Genomic DNA, 21407 nt, shown 5'->3' with positions numbered 1-21407 from the left:
AAATGTCTCTATTTGCTTTATGTCCCTGGACTGTCCCTTGAGCCTCCTCTGTCCCTTGTTCCCAAAGTGCGTAACTCTGCTCCCTAGAGCCCTGTGGGAGGCGATGTGAGGGACACGCCGGTGCATTTATAGCAGCGACCTCCAGCCCTGTCCTGCAGCTGGGGAAGGGTAGGCTCGGCCCCTGGGGAAGGAGCGCGGCAGAGGGGAAAGCGAGTGGCCATGGCCCCAGCCAGCTGGATGTTTCTCCCATTTGCAGGAGGATGTTGCTGGTCACAGATTACCAGTGTCCAAATATTATTTCTCTGCTCCTGTCTCTGCTCCATGCCGCCTAGAAAGGGGATGCTCATCCCAGGAATGTAAACTCTGCCCAAGGCCTCTGAGGAAATAACTTCAGACCAGGAACAGGATTGCACTCGGCAATTAAGGGCTGGTCTCCCCAGCCACACGGCTTCTGCGGGAGAGCCCTTTGCTCCAGCGCCAGAGGCTGGCCTTGTGTCTGAGAGGTGGCCCCGAGGGACCTTCCTGCAAGGACAGGCGTGAGGCCCCATGTGGTCACGGTCTCTGCAATAACAGGATTCTGTCTGTCCAGGGAGTTGGCAGCAGCTGCTCCTTGGGCCAGCCTCTGGTCTGGGCTCTCGGGTGGGAGGAAAAGCTCCCTTCACCCCCCACCTCAAAATGGATCCTGGGAGATGGGAGGGACCCCTTGGCCCAGGAGACCCCATGGGGCGGCAGAGGGAGAGCACAGGCATGCTCTAGCCATTGCAGTAGGGATGTTACCTGCTCCTTGCTGCCCAGCCAGGGGCGAGAGTGTGAGCAGGCACCAAAAGCTGCTGTGGCAGCCCTTGGCAGAGCCTGGCAGCCCCCGGCAGCCCCCGGCAGCCGCTGTGCTTTGCCGCTGAGTGATGAACTGCAGTGCACTCGACCCCCTGACAGTGCTGGGATTTCTGTGTGCTTATCTCTGCAGCATCTCCCTGCTAATTTGCCAGGCCCTGCTCCAGCAGCTTTCCCACACACTCAGCGGTACCAATGCTGGGAAGCTCCAGCCAGAGCCCAGCTCCTGTTGATGCCTGAGCTGCAGCCACCTGCATGGCCTGGTGGGGCTGGGGACAGGCGGCTGGTACATCCCGCATCCCCTGGGGACAGACCCCACAGGGCTGGGAACAGACCCTGTGGGCCTGGGGACTAGCCACCGGCATCCTCATACCACAGGAATGGACCTCACACAGAGGTGGGCAGGAAAGCCCTGGAGCAGCCTCCCCGCTCTCCCAGGAGGACAGAAACGTGAATCCCGGCAGGGACACAGAGCCCGTTATTTCCCTGGGACCTGCAGCCCACAGGGGATCGTGTTGCCCACTGGCATCTCTTCCCTTCCCACCTCCCATTGCTCCAGCTTTCCTGGCCGCTGGGGCTTAAAAATAGAACAGAAAAGGCCACAGAACTCCTCTGGGGTTACCCTCGGCAGCGGGATTTGTCCCCAGACCTTCTGCAGGGAACCACTGTGCCCGCTTCCTTCCCAAGCTGGAGGGACCCCCCGTGGCAGACAGGACCCCGGGATGGTGTCCCTGGGGCTGAGTGGGCTGGAAGCCCCCTGCCAGGGCTCTGGCTGGGCAGGCGTGGGGTGGCTTGAGGGGGAAGAGGGTGGGCGAATGGCCAGGAGGTGCCTGGGTGGGGGCGGGACAGGGCAACGGCAGGGGAACGGGACGGATGGATGGGAAACGGGCTGTGGGGCGGGCAGAGTGGGTGCGGGGTGGCCAGACGGGCACAGGGCAGCAAACGCGGACCCTGGGAGAGTTGGACAGGACCGGGGGGAACCCAGCGAGCCGAGAAGCCCCGACGCAGCCCCTGTGCTTCCCGCTCCCCGGGAGTAGCACCGGGCACGGACCGGTCCCTAGAAGCTCCGCGGCAGCCCGGTAGGGGGGAAACGGCCGGTGCCGATGCGGGGGAGAGGGGGCTGGAGGCGAGGGGCTCCGCGGCTCCCGGGGGCACCGGCCATCCTCGCGTCCGCCGGGGCCGGACACCTGCTCCCGCCCCGCGGCGGGGCCGGGGCGGGCGGGGGCGGGGCGGCGGCGGTGAAATACGGCGGCGGAGCGGGGCGCGCTCCCATGGCCCGGCGGCGGCGGACGCGGCACGGCGGGGCCGGTGGCCCGGCGGCGGCGGGGCGACATGCCAGGGGCGGCGGGGCGGTACCGACGGCGCTGAGTCGGTGCCGGAGCGGCGATGCGGCTGCTCGGCGCCTTCCTGCGGCTGCTGGTGGCCGGGGCGCTGGGGGCGCCGCCCGCCCCGGTGAGATCCGGAGGGCGGGAGGGGGGGTCGGAGCGGGGGCGGCCCGGCCCCGCCGGTGCCGTTGCCCTCGGTGGCGGTGGCCACCGGGGCAGCCCCTCCCGGCGCTGGGGCGGGGGGCGGCTGCGGGCCCTCCCGTGCAGCCCCCACCAGCGCCCGCCTTTCCCTCCCTGCAGGCCCCGGAGGCGCGGGGGACCGCCAGCACGGAGCCGCCCGGTGAGTCGGCAGCGGGCGACCGTCGGCGCCCCGGCTGGGAGGGGGCGGCATCCCGGGGAGGGCTGCGCGCAGGGCCGGGGGGCGCTCGATACACCCCGGGGCCGTTATTCCCCCGGAGCCCCGCGGCGATGCCCGGGTCGGGGGTACCGGATAGCCGTGCCGGGGCTCGGAGCAGCCTGTCCCCCCTAGCCCGCCCCAGGTGCTTGCGGCACCGGGCAGCGCCACGGGCTGGAGCGGAGAGCAGCCCTGCCCCGGTCTTGTCGCTCCTCCGGTGCCGGGCAGGAAGGCTCCGCTTCGGCTCCCGTGTGCTCTCCCCGCTGGAAAACCCGAGGGGACGGTTGTCGGCTGCGCTGCGGGGCTGCGCCTCGGCGCCCGCCGGGGGAGGGCGAGGGGAAGCGGGGGTGCGGAGGGAAGCAGGGTGCCTGAGAAGGAGGAGATGGAGCTGCCGGGCAGGTGGAGAAAGAGCTCATCGAGGTGGATGCGGTGGCTGCGTGAGCCTTTGCACCAGAGTGGTGGTGGACTTGCTCAGGGCACAAGGGGGTCCTCTGCATCCCGGTGCCCCTGTGATGGATGGAGGACCCCACCGCAGCTGCTGCACCTGCCCTGGCAATGGGTCGCCTGGGTTCAGCCTCTTCAAGGCTCTTCCCATCAGCCTCTTCCTTATAGCCCCCCACCCTGATCTCTTGCAGTCCTGACCTTTCGGGAGATCTGGAATCGTAGTTTCTGCCGGCCTCTGGAGCAGCTGGTGGATGTGATTACCGAGTTCCCCAACGAGGTGGAGTACATTTTCAGACCCTCCTGCGTCTCCCTGCAGCGCTGCGGAGGCTGCTGTGGGGATGAGGGTCTCCGCTGCGTCCCTGTGGAGACAAGCACAGTCACCATGCAGGTAAGCACTGCCACTGTGGGGCTGTGGCAGCACCAGGGAGGTGGTGGGCTCCTCGCCAAGCACTGGAAGGGTAAACTTGCAGCTTCACATCTTCCAGACATGGTAGCAGCATGGATAACAGGGCAGAGGGGCTTACTCACAACTGCTTAAATATACATCAAACCATAAGGGTCTCTCTATCTGCTCTTTGGGCTTGTCCCTGAGGCCAGGTGACACCCCTGGTGGTACTGGCCTCGCTTCCTGCTTCTCTGCCCTCTCCTCTCTGCATGGTCTGTCTGGCTGACTGCTGTCGCCTTTCCAGCCCTTTCCTGTCCTGCTGTGGGGTTGGAAGTTTCCCAGTTGCCGGTGACTCTGCCTGCTGGGGCAAAGCAAGCACTGCCGCTGAATCGCAGGGAGAAGTGAGGCTCTCGTGTGTCAGGAGGTGCCTGTGGTGGTGCTAACAGTGAATGTGTGCCGGGGGCTTGAAGGGCTGCGTCAGCTGCACTTCCTGTCCCCTCTGTGGGAGCTGTGTGAAGTTGGGTGGGAGATCCTGGGCTGCGAACAAACTGCTGGCCGGCTCTTCCCCGTGTGCCAGGCAGCCGTTGTCACTGCAGCCCTTGCGCTGTGCTGCTGGAGACCAGCCCACTGCTGACTAGAGAGTGCCTGTGATAAATTACCAGTGATTTTGGTCTCTCTGGGGTTGAAAGCGTGCTGGAAGGCAGGGTGGGAGTCTCCAAAAAATCTTGACTGAAGTGGAGCAAGAGCCTGACATGAAAGGGAGGCAAATTCCCAAGCACAGGTCTCCTTCCACAGCAGGAATCCTGCTGCTGTGCGTGGGGTGACAATGTCAGGCGCTTCTGCGGGGGCCGGTGTGGATCACACCAATGAGGGACACATCCTGTGAAGCCCCTGGATGTCCCAGCTGAGCTGTGGACTGACACGTGATGGGACAAATCCTGCACCCCATGCGCTGGGGAGGCAGCATGGTACTGACTCCAGGCTTAGTGCTGTGGGAAAGGGGGCCAGGAGGAGTCAGCAGCAACAGGAATGGTATGGAAAACATGACTGGGGGATATTTCCATCGGAGATGGGAAATGTGCAAAGTGGTCAAATATGTGAAAGTTCTCTGCAAAGGCAGAGACAGAAAAGTCTCCTCTAAGGCTGGGAAATCCCAAGAATACGGGACTTAAATTATAGCCCTGAAGACATGGGGCTGCTCTAGCAGAGCTTCCCAAGCTGCTAGGGTGACCGGGCCTGGCTGGTGCTGCCTGCGTGCGGAGGTGGAGTCTCTGCTGCCGGAGGTCCCGAGGAACAGGTTAGGCACACGTCTGCCCAAGAGGCTGGGGTTTCGGGGCAGCGCCGCGGGAGTCCTTCCAGCCCCCTCCTGCCACTGGCCGGGAGGTAACCTTTGCTCCTCTTTCAGCTCCTGAAGATAAAGCCAAATGGGGAGGCATCCTACGTGGAGATGACATTCACCGAGCACAAGCAGTGCGAGTGCAGGTAGGGACCCCTGGGCTCATTTTGCACCCCTGTGCCACTCCAGCAAGAGAAACCCTGCCAGCTCAATCTGCATGTGGGACAAGGATGCCCTGGGCGAACCCAGGCCACATTGGGACACCCCCACTGTCTCCATGCTGGGGCTTGCCGGTGCTTATGGCCCTTGCTCAGCTGCAGCCTGCTCCGCATCTCTGCGACCTGTCCCCCCACAGCCAAGGGGGTGCATAGCACTGTCTGCAGGGCTGGAGCTGCTGTGGCACCCCGGCTCTGTGAGCAGGGATGTCTGTGCCCCCCACCCCTGCGGCCGCTTTGGCATGCCTGGCGTGTGCTCCTCTGGCTGGGGGAGCTGCCAGTGGGTAACAGAGCAAGGCTGGTGGCTGTGGGGCAGGTATTTGGTGTGCAGCAGCATGCCCAGGGTGGTGGCTCAGCAGGGAGCTCCGTGGCTTGACGTACCTGAGCGTGACTGTGGCCCAAAGAGGAAGCTGAAGGGCTGGGCCTTGGGCTTCCATTTTAGAGAGACTGCCTCATCCGGGGCTAGGGAGCAGGGCTTTACATCCAAGCCGACAAATGAAAGCTTAAACATGCAGTGCCAGCCTGGCATGGATCATGGATACGCAGCGCTGGCCCAGGACGGATGCGCAGCACCAACCTGCCACAAACTCCTGGCACATATGTAACCCCTCAGGGTGCTCACCATGTCCCAGAGGTGGTGAGAGCTTGGGCAGGACGGGGCCTCTGCTCAGGGGCTGCAGTGCTGTGGGAGCAGGGAGCGACTCTGGTGCTGGTCCCTGCTGCAATGCCTCTCCAGCACCGCCTGCACGGGGTCCTGGCATTTGCTTTCCATCATGACCCCAGGGCAATCTAGTATTGCGAAAGCTGGGGGCTGCGTCCTGCTGGGCAGCTGTTAGACATGATCCTTGCCTGGAAGAAGAGGATCCCCTGCAGGGTTGGTATTCCCCTGCAGTTGTAAGAGCGTCTGTGCTGGAGCAGACCCAAGGCCCATCCAGTGCTGAGTGTGTCTCTGGAGGATCTGTCGGTGGATGCAGAAGAGGGAGCGGGAAGAAGCACGTGTGTTACTTCCCCCTCGTCTGCTTCCAGCTATTTTCCATGCAGGGAATTTCCTGAGCCTGTTGTGGTTTTCCTACCTAGGGTAACTCCCCAGGGATCTTGTGTGAGTACTTGTGCAGGCTGCCTTTGAATGCGTGTAAACTTCTTGCTTCTGCAGCACCTTTCAGCTTCTCCCTAAGCCGCCTTCCACACCTTTACGTTGCTCCCCTTTGAAGTTCAGCATAGGCGTGGTGGATGTCCTGGCCTTGGCCCCTACAGGGGATGCTTAAGCCAAGTGTGTCGTGGCTGTTGTCTGAGAACCACTACAGAGACTTTGCAGCAAATATCACGTGTTACTCAGGATGTTGCATCTTGTTTAACCAGCTGAGCTATGGAAGCTGTCACTGAGAGCAGCTGAAACTGAACCCGTGCTTCCTGGCCTCACGGGCAAAGTGTGACGTCCCCAGGGGAGTCACCAAAGCCGACTGTCCCCTGCTCCTTTGCTGTCTCTGCCTACTGCGATCAGCTCCTGGCTGAGGAGTTGATAACATGGAGAGAAGTCATATTGGGTCTGTTTTAAGCGTGAATGATAACAGGTAGCTTGTGCTGCGCACTGGAGCATCTCAATAAACCCCCTCGTTCAACAGACAGCATTGCCCAAGTAACCACTTCACTCTGTTCTTTTCCCACCCCACAGGCCCCGGCAGGAGCTGATGAGGTTGGGAAGGTAAGCGATGTCAGGGGCGGCATTACTGGTTGGGGTTGTGGGTCTCATCTCCCACACATTAGCCTCTCTTCTGGTACTTTCCTTTCGAAGGAGGAGGTCCAAGGCCCGAGGTAAGAGAAGACAAGACAAGAAGAGACGTAAAGACTGTGAACTGTAAGTGAGAACGGGTGGGTATGAGTGGTCTCTTACTTCTTTGGGATGAACAGCTTCGTTAAGCCTTTAGGTCTTTACTGACGCCGCGAGCAGTGAGGGACTTGTGCAGAGCAGACACAGGAGAAAGCAGGACGGAGGGGACAGTGGGCGGCTGTGGGAAACAGGCCTTTTACTGAACGCTCAATAGGTGCTGGGTTGTCCCCAGGCTCAGCTGCTCAAAGCTGGTCAGTCCACCCGGGTTGGGGATGGACGGGCTGGGTGACCTGGTGTGTAGCTCTATTGTCATCACAGACCATGCTGGGTTTCCTGCATCCATGGATTTCCAGTTTCAACCTCATCTTGCTGCCAGCTGTGTCCTTCCTGCAGTCCTTGACTAGTCATTGCTTGGGTTACTCTTCCCTTTCCCTCCTTACATTTAGCTGACTGTCTCAAACTGCTTGCCATAGCAGCACAGGCTGGACTCTTACTGCAGATGGCTTTGGGATATGGTGCCTGTGGCTGGCACTTTCCTGTTTTATTTCCCTCTTCTGTCTGAAGTTTGCTGCTCGGGGCTCAGCCAGCACCTACAGCCCCACCGCCCTTGCTCCTCCCCGTGAAGAGGCTGCCTGCGGTCCCTACCCCCACAGTTTGGTGCTGGAGGGACCTGGGGGAGAGCGGGTGAGCCTGGAGGTCCTGGTGTCCGTCCCCCCCATCCTGGCAGCACTCACCCCGTGCCATGCTCTCTTTGCAGATGTGGCACGCCACGCAGGTAGCCTCCGCTCTGCCCCCGGCCTCGCTCCTGCTGCCTGGGTTTGAGCCAGCTGCGATTCCCCCCGGTGTGGGGGACATGTGGAGCCATGCCCCCTCCAAGCAGCGGTGGGGAGCAGGACTCCAGCAGGGAAGAGCTGACTGGACTCTTGCTTGGCTCTGGTGGGAATGCAGCCTGGAACCGAGGACTCCCTTGCCCAGTCTGCACTGCTGGCAGCAGGACAAAAGGACCCATGACGAGGCCTGGGGCTGAAGATGAGGAGCTCAAGGAGTGCGTTGGTGTTTGAGAGCATCCTGGGGGCAACAAGGAGCAGAGCTGGTGGGCGTGTTGCTGGAGCTGGCTGAGGACAGCATGATGTAGGGGGTGAACAGAGATGATTTGGAGGGTTGCAGCTGCAAAACTGTTCTGTCCTGCCAGTGCCCTGCAGCTGGGGAGGAAGGAAACCTGGGTGGGCAAGGCTGCAGAGCTGCATCCGTCCCAGCCTTGGCACGGGGCAGCCCAGGAGGGTGCCAGGGAACTTGCCTGAGAAGCTCTCCTGGTGGGGAAGGGGAGGGAATTGAGGTTGCCAGGGCTCCTCATGGACTCCCAGCCACATCCCAGCCTTGCCCCACTCAATAAACCCCCATGGACAGACACAGGAGCTGCAGTGTGAGGGCTCCTGTCTGCTTTCCAGCAACGCTCTTCCCCATGGGCACCCCTTGAGGCTGGAGGAGGGCAGTCCTGCAGTGGCCCACGGTTTGTCCCCAGCACCAACTCCTGCAGCACCCAAGGGGCTGCCCTTGGTGTGATGCTGGAGATGGGCAACCAGCAGGTCAGGACCAAGCTGCTTCCCCAGGCTGGGGGCTACCCATGTGCTGGAGCTCAGGTGGGTACTGGGAGACCCTTGGAGGAACTGTCATCCTCCACACTGTGACATGGGGCTGGTACCTCTCATGATTCGCCATCCGCATCCTGTTCTCACCCCAGTCCATGTGGCTGGGCTGATGCAAGGTTAGGGCAGCAGGGGCAGGCTGTCCATGGGCCTTCCCACCCAAGAAACACCCCACCAAAGCTCATATCACTCAGCAAGGGGTCAGGCTGGCCTGGGAGCCCTGTCTCTTACTGGGACCATCCTTGAGGGTGTAGGGGGCTGGTGGCCTTCATCAAGGTGGCCGTGGGTGCTGTTGTTTCCTGTTTTCCCCATGCAGCTGGGTCTGTGCCCAGGTCTGGGGGGGCAGACCCAGCCCTTGTTTCTGTGTGCCTTAAGCAGTGCCCCTGGGGCTCTTCTTCTCCCCTTTCCCACCTCTGCTGCAGGTGGGCTGGGGCTGGCGGCCAAATGCAACCCCTGCTGCTCCATGCGAGTTGTGCCCTGGAGCAGCACACATTGCTGGAAACCCTGAGGGCAAGCTGGGCATCCCTGGCCTGGGGTTAAAACAAAATCCAGCTTCAAGCAAAAGTCTGGAGACCAAGGTGTGCAAAGGCTTTAAAGTTACCATCAAATGAGGTGAGCTGTGGTTTATCCCGCACTGAGGTGCAAGAGTGGAGCCTAATGTAGGAGATGTTGGGGTCCAAGGCAGCTCCTCCCCACATCTGACATGGCAGCCTACAGCTGGGGCAGGCTCCCTCAGAGCCCTAATGCTGGTGCTGCCTGGGTCTGGCACAAGGCCATGAGGACAGGGCAGGTCCTGCGGCAGTGGTACCCTGGCAGGGAAAGCTGGTGGTGGGTGTTGAGGTGATGTGAACCTCCACGCTGCCACATGCAGCATGGCATAGACTGGGTGAGTGTACCCGTACACCTGGGCATATCCTCCAGGAGCTGTCTGGATCACTTTTGAACCCCATTTCCACTTCTGGCATCCACAGTGTCCTGGGGCACAGCCTGTGTGGGCTCTGCCTCAACAATGGCCCATGAAGCTCTTCCTTGGCTGCCTCATGAATGAGGGGGCCTTGCTGCTCCCTTTCCTGTGCCGCTCAGGGTTTGCAGGGGCCATGTGGCACCTTGGTTCCAGTGGCCTGTCCTGGTCTGTCCATGCGCTTCCCATCCCTGTGTGCCATTTCAGCCTGGCTGGTTGCACTTTGAGGCTAAAGGAGAACTGTGTGCAGCACTCGAGGGGTGTATGTGATGGTTTCTGTATTGTTTTTAACCGTAGAAGTTTCACTGCAGTAGTATTAAACCTTTAAAAAGGAAGTTGAATAAGCCCAAGGATGTTAATAAAAAATAATTTTGTCAAGAGTGGTGATTAAGGTTAAAAAATTCAAACAAACTCCTGCCCAGTGGCTTTTTCTAACAGTTCCTAGTGTGGGGTGTCACCTCTTTGGCTGCTGCTGGGCACTGAGAGTTTTCAGGCAGCTCTGCTCAAAGCCAGTGGTGCTGGGCACCTGCCTTGCACGACCACCCTGTGCCACTTCTCCCCCTGCATCGCCCAAGCCCCCCAGGTGCTGTGTGCGGCCTCATCCCCTGCTCCTCCCATGGCATAAGGTGTTGGAGTGGATGGCAAGGATGTGGCACCACCAGTGTGGGAGGTTTGGGAGTGGCATCTCCAGGCGTTGTGGCTCTCTCCAGCTCTGGGGGGTGTTTCACCAGTGAGGGGAACCCGATGAGTCCTAGCAGCTCCCCAAAGCTCCTGGGGCTGCTGCAGGCATCATCCGCCCAGGGAACGACCTGCATGTCCCTGTCCCTGGATTCCACCTTCCTCATCCCGGGGTGGCAGGGACTTCCAGCAGGACATCGCGCCCGATGGTGACATGAGGGTCAGGTTGGGGGCCTGCTGCCACGGGGGGGAGAGTGGGGCTTCTGGCCTCAGAGCTCACAGCTGCCACCCATACTCCCTCTCAAGGGGACCAGCTGCTGTCTGTCCTCCTTCTGTGTTGCTCCCAGTTGCGCCTTTTTTGGAGGCTTGCATCAGTAGCTCCTGTCAGCCCTCCCTGGTCACAGCAGACGTGTCCCCTGTGCACCCTGACAAGGTCAGCTACTTCTACAGATCCCCACATTCCCCAAACGCTGCAGAACAGGGCTGTAGGAAGGGACTGGTTCCCTTGTAAAGGGACTGGGACAGAGCCCACCCCCAAAGCCAGCAGGGAGCAGAACAACCCCATGCTGGTCCTCCATGGACTGGCAGCAAACGTGACCCAGCCCCACTGCTCCCAAATCCCCCATCCTACCCCTTGCAGACAGGCAGCTGCCTCACGGGAGCAGCACACCACTGAGTTATCAGCATCCCCGGGCTCCCTCCCTGTGTCTCCCAGCCTTACAGAGCAAAGGTTTGTTTAATAAGGCTTTAGGAGCCAGAGCTGCAGCAGGATGGTTTAGAAGGAGAGTTATAGGGGAGACAAAACATAAACTGGGCTCCAGACTGCACTAAGAACAAAGCATCACATATTTTTGGGGAAGTATCTGAAACGGTGATGAGGAGATCAACCCAGAGATGTAGCATCATAGCTGATGAAGCTCCGATGTTAAAGCTTCACTGGTAACCTCCAGCCTCCCAGACCCTGGGATGCCAGCACATACCGGCTCCAGCAAGGGCTGGATGCAGTGACCATCCAGGCTGGTGTGGCTGTGATGGGGCCAGCTCCCATGGAAGTAAAACTGCCCTTTCAGAAACATTTGCTGTTGCAATGGGATGTGCTCAGAGGTTGGGAAGGGATGGACAAAGATGCAAGTGCCTCCTTCTTTCCCAACCGATCTTAGCACAGTCTTCCTTAGGGTATCACTGGGATTTCATTCCGGCCGTCCTCCCTTTGCAGGTCCCCTGCCAGCACTCCAGAAAGAAAGTTATTTGGACCTGGACTGACCATCCCACAGACACAGCAAACCAGTTGGCCTGGTTGAGCACTCCTGATGGAGCAAATCTCCCTCACTAGTAACTGCGGTGATCTGGTGGGTCCTGCAGACCTGGCCTTCTGACAAAAGGCCCGGCCGGGAGGCCAGGAATGCGAGCTTCTGGGCTAAGCCAAAGACTGATATTTTCCACATACAAAGCATTTGTTAACCACCAGCCGGGGTCTCGACTACGCTGCCGTTTTGCTACGCCTTGATGCGTTTGTGCTGACGTTCCCCTGCTCTCTATATTTAAAATAAGTTTGCAAAACCAAATGAGTCTGCTAAACGAGTGGCAAAAGGGCCAGCCCAGAGTTGGGGGGGCAACGACACCCACTTGCAAGACGCAAACCAGGGAGAACCCTCAGTGCCCTGGGGGGGGCCACGCAGAAGAGGCAAGGCCACCCAGTGTGTCCCCGTTGCCTGGAGTGGGTCGGCAGGGAGCTGCTGGAGCGGGTGCACCCTTCCAGAGGTAGGTAGAGGCAAAGGCTATTTAAAACACGGCTAATTGCATGTTACGGGAGGAAGGAAATAGGGTAGCAAAGGCAGCCCTTAATGAACGGGAGCTTTATTAATTAAGGACAATTAATGGTGACTAACGATGATAAGAAAGCAAGAGGAGCGATGGCGCTCACCTTAACAGAGCTACGAAGAACCTGCCTTGGGGCGGCAGCGGGACCCCGGCCGGGACCCGACCTCCCCCCCGCCTTCGCCGGCCGGGACCCCCGGGGCGGCCCCCGGTGGGGCGGGGGGTGTGGGGGGTGTGGGTGATGATCTCATCCGCAGCCAATCAGCGCCGCCCCGGGGGCGCGCGGCGGCGGCGGCACGCGGGTCCGGTCCCGCCCCGCCGCATCTGGGGGCGCCGGGGGATGCTGCCGGCAGCGCTCGGCCAGGTGGGTGCCCGGGGAGCGGGGTTGGGGCGGGGGGGCAACGTGGTGTTGCCGGTCACCGGCCGGCGGAAGGGCCTCACCCGCGCCTCCCCTCTCTCCGTCTGCCGGCGGCGCAGGGCGGCGGTGCGGGGTCATGAGCCGGCCGGAGGCCGAGCCCTGCTCCCGGGCGCTGGCGCAGGCCCGCGTCTACCTGGGGCAGCTGCGGAGCCGCGTCTCGCCGGCGGGGCCCGAGGGCGGCGGGCGGCGGGACTACCTGGTGGAGGCGGCGCGGCAGCTGCGGCTGGCACTGGAGCGGGACGTCAGCGAGGACTACGAGGAGGCCTTCAACCACTACCAGAACGGCGTGGACGTGCTGCTCCGCGGCGTGCAGGGTGCGCAGGGCCGCCTCGGTGGGCAGGGAGCCGGGGCATCCCTCCAGGGAGCGGGGCTGGGGACTGGGGCATCCCTCCGGGGAAGCCTGCCAGGGGACCAGGTCATCCCTCTGGGGACTGTGGTTAGGATGGGACATCCTTCTGGGGAGCATGGCTGGGGGCCAGGGCATCCCTCTGGGGAAACCAGCGAGGGGACCAGGTCATCCCTGTGGGGAGTGTGGTCAGGATGGGACATCCCTCCGGGGACCACGGCCAGGGGCCAGGGCATCCCTCTGGGGAAACCAACGAGGGGACCGGGGCATGCCTCTAGGGAGCATGGCTGGGGGACTGGGGCATCCCTGTGGGGACCATGGCTATGGGGGGGCGTCCCTCTGGGGAAACCAGCCAGGGGACTGGGGCATCCCTCCAGGGAGCATGGCCAAGGCATTCCGCTGGGGAGTGTGGCCAGGGGACCAGGACATCCTTCCAGGGAGCATGGCAGGCCCCTCATGCCCACACTCTGCACCACCCACAGTTGACCCCAACAAGGAGCGTCGGGAGGCCGTGAAGCGGAAGATCACACAGTACCTGAGGCGTGCAGAGGAGATCTTCAACTGCCACCTCCAGCGGGCTGCGGGGGGTGGTAACCCCACTGCCACGGTGAGGGGCTGGAGTGGGGCAGCACAGGTTGGATGGCAGTGGATCGGTGGCACTGAGAAACCTGGGGTGGGGGCAGGAACACATAAAGCAGTCTGGCTGAGCCTCCTGAGCCACCTCTGCCGGATGTCATGGTAAGGTGGCCCACATAAAATGGCAGACACATGAGCTGCAGTGTGTCCTGGCATGCTGGTGGCTGCCAGGGAGCTGACAGCCCTTTGCCCTGCCTGGACCAAGGAGCTGAGGTGGGCCCAGCTTGCCTGGAGTGCTCCCAGGACTGACTCCCCTTCTACTCCCCCCGAGGTGTGTGTGTTTTAGCTTGCAGCCATTATAGTGAAAACGGCTATTTTTGGTGGGACCAAAGCCACTGGGGAGAACCACCTTGTCAGATGTTAAAAATGTCATCTTCCCTGTCATTGTTTCCATCTGGATGGAAACCAAAGACATATTGTGGGAAGAAGGTGGTTAATGAAGGGAGAGGGGAGTGAGGCAGGGCAGGGTGGGGGTCTGGTGGGAAGGACGAGAGGAGAGCAGCAACTACCTTTCGTACAGATCCCCTTAGTGTTGAGGCAGTCCCGGTCCAGGTGTAAATTTTGGAGTCATTTTACCTCTGCTGCAGGTGCAAGCTTTCCCTCAAATCTTTAGAAATCCAGGAGCTGGCCAAGAAAAGAGTCCAGCTGATGTTAGGAATCAACCATAGAATCATAGAATGGTTAGAGTTGGAAGGGACCTTAAAGATCATCGAGTTCCAACCCCCCTGCCATGGGCAGGGACACCATGGCAGCTGGAGAGTTGTCTCTGGATGTTGACCAGCCTGGCGGTATTGCTGCCCGCTCTGGAAAATGTGGGGACTTCTCCCACCTGCTCTCACAGACAGTAGCATCTCTGGGAACCTCATCCTCTTCTTCACTGCCTTGCAGGGTTACAGCAGCCTGCGCTTCCGGCCGATCAGGACGCTGAGCTCGGCAGTGGAGAACCTGAGACGGTGTAAGGTTGTGGGGGTGATCGATAAGGTAATGACTCGACCTGGAAGTGGGGGGGGTGAGGCTGGGCCTGGAGCAAGGGGAGTGTGACCTAGAGGGTCCTGGCAGCTGGGGTTGGGGGGCTGTCCCCCAGCACACCCACCAAAGAATGTGAGAGTTACCATCCACACCATTCCCACCAAGGAAAACTCGCAGGCGAGGATGCAAGACCCTTTAGGGGTTAGTTGGAAAATCTGTTAATGTCCCCATTCCTTTTGCTTATAAGATCTCCCAAGATATATACAGAGGTTGACGCATCCGGTTCTTTCCCATGCATGGAATCATACTTGATGCCTAGGTGCCACAGTGGTGGACTGCTATGGATAATCTGGACTTCAGCAGAAGACAAGCTATACGGGTGAATCAACTAATTAGTAGTTCATGATCTTGGAGTGAAGATGGCTTACCATCTCTGTACCCACACTGGCACGTTGCTCTCCTCTGCTGTTCACACATCTCAGTTTGTCAGGACTGATGTGGTCCTCCTGTCCTGCAGAGGCCTGGGTGGGCAGCCCAGCACCCCCACAGAGCCCAGAAGGATCAGTGCAAAACGCTTCATTGTGAAGGAAGCAAAAATGGTGTGGGAGTCACCTCGGTCTTTAATTAACTCTCTACTCCCTGGCTCCATGGCCATCTCCTTGCTAATAACCTGTGTTTTGTCTTTCAAGAGTAAAGGTTTGAGAACCGCCTAACTCCTCTAGTCGGGTGGGAGTTTGTTGTTCCGGAGTTGAGTCCTTGGGTCATTTCTCTGTGTCTTGGGTGTCTATGGGTGTGTGTTGGGGTGGGAGCAGTCACCTCTTCTGACTGGTACTGTATATACTGCTCCCAGGTGCAGATTGTCCAGGATCCAGCCACTGGTGGGACCTTTGTACTTAAGGTGGGTGTTTTCAATTTCATCTTCCTGCATCTCCCTGTCATGCCAGAGCCTCCTTGTCCAAGCAGTTGGATGGGGCAGAGAGTGATCGGAAGAGAAGTGGTTCTCTTTGGTCATCCGTTCCTCTGCCTCGTAATGCTGCAGGCCAAGCCTTGCACCCCTGTTAGGCTGGGTCAAACTCTGAAACAGGTGGTAGGTGACGTGTGGTCAGTACCGGTCCTAGGGCATTTTCCAGTGTCTTTGGAACTAAAAATAAAGAACTTTAATAATTGGACAAGAAGGCTCTGGCATGACAGGGAGAAGCGTCAGTTCCAGAGGGAGAGGAGAGAGGGCTGGGATGATGGATTCCCATCTGAAGGAAGTAGGGGCAGTTATGGGGGAAGGCCACTGCTGTGGACCAGCAGTGTCCTCTGGACCCTGTGTCCTCTGCCTTGGCAGAGCTTTGCAGAGCCCTGCCTCGTCACATCTGGGTGCTGGGACTGACAGGGAGCTCCATTGCAGTTGATGCAGGGGGGCAGCCATAGGGCTTAGCAAATGGCAGATGTCCTCCTGCCCTGCCAGGTGTGAGGTTGCAGGGAGTCCAAGCCTCTACGGGGCTGTAACATCCATCTACCTGTACCTCCTCAGAGCCTCCCCAAATCCCATGTTGAGACCCGTGAGCGACAGACTATCATCCCTCATGGGGTTCCCTTCATGGTCAAGCTGCTGTGCTACTATGTGAGTGAGGACTCCATCTTCCTCCACCTGGAGCACGTGCAGGGTGAGTAGGGACAGCAGTGCCTCCTATCTGTGGAGCATCCTGCTCTTGTCCTCAGCCTCCCTTTCTTTAAAGTCTCAAATATGTTTCTTCTGCTGGTTTGGAACTGTTTTTAGAGTGACAACACAAGCTGTCTTCTTCAGAGAAGGGTGATGAGTTACAGGGCTTAGATACTTTGTGGAAGGAACTAATCAGCTGTATTGGGGATTCTAGAGGTTTGGTAAGAGCTGACTGGGAAAGTAACCTAGAAATGGGCCTGTAGAGATCTACATGGAGAAAGAGGTTGTGTGTGTAGGGCTGTTATATGGAAACTAGCCTTAGGGACCACTGACTCCTATGGGAGGGAATGGTCATGCCTTGAGGTTGATGTGGTCCAGTGTCTTGAAAAGAAAAACTTCTTCATTTTACTGGCATTGTTTGTCCAGGAGGAGGACAGGAAAGTGATGGAGGAGAACCAAGTGAGGTAGTTCACCTGGATGTTGTAGAACAAAACTTTTGATACGAACTTTATAGAACATTTTTTGGTTACAAAAGAAGAGGCCATACTGGATCTTGAGATCAGACCAAGGAGTGGAAATGGAGAATCGGGGCGTAAAGGGCAGGGAGCACATTTGGGTTTGGGTACAAAAAGGAGGCAAGCGTTGGGCCTGTCCCAGATCCTGGTGAGGAAGTGTGACAAAGTGGAGGCTTGTCCCACGGAGCTTCTTTGCTCTCTGCTGGTTGCACGGATGTGTAGGGAGCAGCAGCTGGAGACCAGCAATGACAAATGAAGACTGATGTGTGTTGGAGAACAGCCTCAGCTCCTCGTGTGTTGCTGTAGGATGAATTTGCAGAAAGCAGCCAGCAGCTGAATGTGGTGAGGGTGGGAAGCCCCATCAGTGTGCTGTGGGCTCCAGGGCTCACTGCTGTGTCTCATTGCTGACCCACGGGGTCAGTGCCACACTGCGGGAGCTCTCTAGCATCATCGTCACATGGGGAGGAAAGCCTTTCAGGAGGAAGTGGGAATGGCGGTGGGATCAGGGGCATGTGTGAAGGTGCGGCTGACACGTGACATGGAAGTGGCAGAGCTGGGATCGAGGAGACGGGGGGGAGCAGAAGGGGGAGCAGGGCTGCTAAAGGAGGGGAGAATGAGCCTTTGGTGTGCCAGGTCCCGGGGGAGGTGTGGCATTGAGCATGGTGTGTTTATGGGGCTGGGGGGCATCTGCATGGACTTGAGCTTGGCTGGGGAGATTAACGATGCTCAGTCACGTCCCCAGCGTGCGGGCCTTGGCCTGTGCCTTGATGGGCAGCGTCCACAGTGGGGGAACCAGGGATGCTTTCTGCCACATGACTTGTTCTTCTCTCCACTTTCCAGGGGAGACACTGTGGTCTCACCTCCGCTCCAAGTACTGTGTCCAGCAGGGCTCTGCCAATTCAAACACCGTTCAAGCCCTGAGGAACCATGGCAGAGAGGATGGCGTGGGAAGCTCCCAGGGCAGCAGCCAAGTCTCCATCTTCTCTGCTCGAATGGGCGCTGACCTCCCAGGCTCTACAACCCACCAAGTACTGGGAAACACCAATGCCTTGCCCCCTCGGGAGCAGTCCCCCAACACCACAGACCCTGGCTCAGGGAACCACTGCCAGCTTCACCCCACTCCCACCAATGGCATGAGGGCTGCATCTGGAGGGCAGGAGCTAAGCATGACCCAGGCTATGTCTGGCATCATGGACCATGTTCCAGCAGCGTCAGCCAAAGACCCCAGCCACCTTACCAACCAGGGCCTCGTGATCTATCCCTGGGACACTCTAACCAGCGGCACGGGCTGCGTCTCAGAGAGAGAAGCCTCCCAACAAGACCCTGGGCCATGTGCTGGTGGAAGGCTTCCCCAGACACCCGTTCCCATACCAAAGACTGTGGGAGGGGGCCAGCTAGGGGCAGGGGAGCCGCCGTCTCAGGAAGTGTCTGAGGTCCCCTGGGCTCGGCCTCTACTGACCTCCTTGGGTCAGAGGCAGCTTCGTGCAGGAGTTGCCCCGTCCAGCTTTGGCAAGCCACATGGGCCTGATCCAGCAGCACGGGGGGCAAGCCTGACCTATGGCTGGCTCAGAGAGCAGCCACTCTCAGGACAGTGCCAGTCCCTGGCTTCCCGTGGGCATGGCCAGAGAGTGTGGGCTGTGAAGGAGGAGCAGGTGCAGCTGTGGGCAGCAGAAATCCTCCTGGCCTTAGAGGGACTTCACCAACAGGGTGTATTGTGCCGGGACCTCAACCCCAGGAACCTGCTCCTTGATGCAGCTGGTAGGTATTGCCCCAGGCTTCTGCCCTGAGGAGAAGGAGATTGACACCCTGGCTGGGAGACTGCCGTTTGCCCCATTTCCAGGGACACGGAATGTCTTGGGTTTGCTTTGGGGGGTGGTGGGAGTCTGGGGAGGTTTGGACGTTTCTGAACCTGGAAGCGCAGTCTCAGTTGCGATTTCCAAGCAGTAGTTACAAGAGATGGCTCTGCAGCCACAGGAATGCATTGCCCCTGCTCCCACATTGGGGCTGGCTGCCTGGGAAATCCCAGTATGGGGAAGATGAGATCAGCTGAACTGTGCCTGAGGTTAGTGGGACTGCAGCTTTCCCCTGCTCGTAGTTACTGCTCACTGGGATATTCTGGGGGTTGCCCATCCCTTCAAGCTGTGGGTACCACTGCCAGTGCAAGTCCAGCACACATCCCTGCTCAACTGGCAACAGCTGGGGCAAACTGGCAATTGCTTAGGAAAAGAAAAATGCGGAGAGCTTTGCAAGGGGAAAGCTAACCTCCCTTCCTGTGGCACTGCTGCTTTCCTCACTACAGCCTGCCCTAGGGTCTCTGAGGTTGGAGCCCACCTAACCAGTCTTAGTAGCTGCAGGGACCTGCTGGGTCAAGCACTGGGAGGTGCACAGTGCCAGAGGATGCACAGTGTCTCTGCGTTTGTGGCACAGCGGGGACCCAGTGCCCTGGCTGTTCCCAGTTGCAGGGACAGGGCTTGGCTCTGTGCTCTGACCAAAGTCCCTAGCTTTGTCCTAACCTCCCTGCTTTTGGCTCTGGTGCTGCTCTGCAGGTCACGTCCGTCTCACCTTCTTTGGCCAGTGGACAGAGGTGGAGCCCCAGTGCTGCAGCCAGGCACGGGAAGAGCTGTACAGTGCCCCAGGTAAGGGACGTGTCCCCTGCCTTCTCCTGCCCTTAGTGCAGTGCTGCCAACCAGAGGAGAAGTGGCTTCTGCAGGCAGTGAGATGTGCCTGGCACTGCACCAGCACTGGTGCTTCCTGCCTCCAGCTCTAACGGCTCTCTGGTTCTTTCTGCAGAAGTGGGGGGGATCACGGAGCCCACCGAAGCAGCTGACTGCTGGAGCTTTGGCTCTCTCTTGTACGAGTTGCTGACAGGCGTGGTAAGAGGCAGAGGAGCTGTGTGAGGGTCAGGGAAGAGGAGGTGACGCTGTAGTACAAGAGCTCCCTGCCGTGCAGGGCTGGGAGGGTGCCTTGCCCTGCTGGCACCTCAGCACTGTGCCAGGTTACTTCAGGCGTGTGATTCCTAGTGCCTGTGCGTGGTCTCTGGCTGTTCAGCCACCTGGTTTTAAATCCTGTTGTGTAGAGCTGGGGTTGTATGGTGATGGAGGTTCAGCGGGGTGCTCATATCCTTCCTCAGTGCTTCCGCTCACCATCACCCTCTGCCTCCTGCAGCCACTGCACCAAAACCACCCTTCAGGGATTCAACCTCACACCCAGTTGCATCTGCCGGAGGGGCTCAGCCTGGCCGCTATGTCGCTGCTCACAGAGGTGAGGGGCTCGGGTGGATGGGAGGGAGGATGGGGCTAGAGGGTCCAGCCTGGGTAGCTTTTCCAGTGTCCTGCTGTCCCATCCCCTTTCTCTGCAGCTCCTGCAGTACAACCCAAAGCGGCGCTTGGGCTCTGGAGGAGGTGGCATGGCAAAGCTGAAGTCCCATGCCTTCTTCAGCACCATCCCCTGGAACAAGCTGGTGGGCTAGGCAGGCTGTCCTTCCTGCGGGGAGCTGGGCCCAGGGTCACTGGCCCAGGCACTTGTGACCCCTGGCGGCACTGGCAACTCTGCCTGCTGAGGGAGGTTTTCCTTAAGGGGTGGGGTAGGCATGAGGTTTTGCAGCCTTACGTGTTCTTCTGTCTCTGCTTGTGTTTGTTGGTGTCTCCAAGAGGAGGCTGCGGTCTGGGCCAGGCTGTCTTCTCCTCTAGGTCCTTCCTAGTGGAAAAGGGATTGCAGGTGCCCACCCCTGGGGAGAGGTCATGCTCCCCTTCTGGAGCATCCCTTGCTCAGCTTAGGACCATGCCCTGGGACTCCCTCCCCATGGTTTTTATCTCTGCTGCTACCACAGTGACCTCCCCCCAACCCTGTTATTTTTTGTGGCTTCTGAGTGCATCTCCTCCGGGCCCTGCTGCCTGGTGCCCGAGCCCGGCCTCTGTGCCCATCCCTAGCTGCATGTGTGTGTGTGGGTAATGTCTGCTGTGGGGGCGAGACAGGAGGAAGCCCTCTGCTCTTCTCCCCCGCCCCGCCCCTTCCCCAGCCCCCTGAAAAGAATAAACCACTCGTTATCGCTTGCAGAAGTGTTCATTTTGTTTCTGAGCTGGACCAGGGAGGCTTGGGCTGAGCCAAGGAGGGCCCCAAATCTGTCTGAAACCTGTGTGGGAGCCCCAGGTTGGTGTCACCCACTGACTGTCGGCACCCTGCAACCAAAACCCAGAAGGTGGCACTGAGTGTCTGGCCATCTCCCCTTGTGCCCTGCCCGCCTCATGGCCTCTTGGATCTGCTGCAGCCATATGCCTGCAGCTCAGAGCTGGGAAAAATGCACAGCGTGCCTGTGTTTTCCACCAGCCTTGACTGTTGTTGTTGTTACCAGTTCTAGCTCCAGCCTGCCATGCCTGGGTGCTCCTTTCTGCTGGCAGGACAGCAGCCCCGCTGCCATTCTTGCTGTGTGCTCCTGGTAGAACAAACAGTGAGGGTTTAAAGGGATGAATGCCGAGAACCAGCACTGATGGAAGGAAGGTAAGAGGAAACACAAACCAGGATGGAAGAAAAGGTGTCTGCTGGCAGCCAAGGCAGAAGCTGCTGTGCTCATTTGTGCAAGCCAAAGCCACAGGCTGAAGGATGGGGTTGCAGTGGCAATGGTGTAGTTTTGGCCCTCCTGGCTCAGCACTCCCTCCCATTGATCACAGGGAATTACTGGCACGAGCAAAACTTTTCTGTGCTTAGCTGATTCCCGCTCCTGCTTGCCAACAGCAGTAACACCCTGCTCCTTGCTGACCCGGCCCTGGCTCTCAGGCAGCAGCAGCAGCAGGAGCACTTGTCCGCCAGAGGGAAGCAGAGCCCGGGAGAAACTTATCTCCCACCCCAACAAAGGCAGGGGACACCTCAAGGGTTACGCAGAAGCAAGAGGAGTAACCAAGGAGCAGACCACTAAGCAGGCCAGATGGCAGGAGCAGCAGAGCCTGGGGCTTTTCCTCACTAGGGCAGCCTGAACTGGTTGAACCCTCCAACAGCAGCAGGCTCCCCCTTGGCC

The 21407-nt window shown here is 59.4% G+C and overlaps 2 protein-coding genes across 2 annotated transcripts; both read left to right on the top strand.

Annotated features, from left to right (window-relative positions):
• Positions 1–2169: 2169 nt before the first annotated feature.
• PGF (placental growth factor) lies at positions 2170–6789 on the top strand. Its single transcript, XM_074149582.1, has 6 exons — positions 2170–2283; positions 2457–2496; positions 3186–3382; positions 4785–4861; positions 6603–6632; positions 6723–6789. Exons 1-6 carry the CDS (start codon positions 2218–2220, stop codon positions 6787–6789), a joined length of 477 nt encoding a protein of 158 aa, XP_074005683.1. The 5' UTR covers positions 2170–2217.
• A 5566-nt stretch (positions 6790–12355) lies between these two features.
• RPS6KL1 (ribosomal protein S6 kinase like 1) lies at positions 12356–20450 on the top strand. Its single transcript, XM_074149461.1, has 10 exons — positions 12356–12593; positions 13108–13232; positions 14150–14242; positions 15081–15128; positions 15753–15885; positions 17237–18154; positions 18943–19032; positions 19187–19269; positions 19562–19657; positions 19755–20450. Exons 1-10 carry the CDS (start codon positions 12356–12358, stop codon positions 19863–19865), a joined length of 1935 nt encoding a protein of 644 aa, XP_074005562.1. The 3' UTR covers positions 19866–20450.
• The last annotated feature ends 957 nt before the right edge of the window (positions 20451–21407 follow it).

This window comes from Numenius arquata, chromosome 6, assembly GCF_964106895.1.
Source record: "Numenius arquata chromosome 6, bNumArq3.hap1.1, whole genome shotgun sequence".
NCBI classification, from domain to species: Eukaryota; Metazoa; Chordata; class Aves; order Charadriiformes; family Scolopacidae; genus Numenius; species Numenius arquata.
The sequence above is the reverse complement of the archived record's forward strand: the minus strand, read 5'-3'. Positions and strand labels throughout refer to the sequence as shown.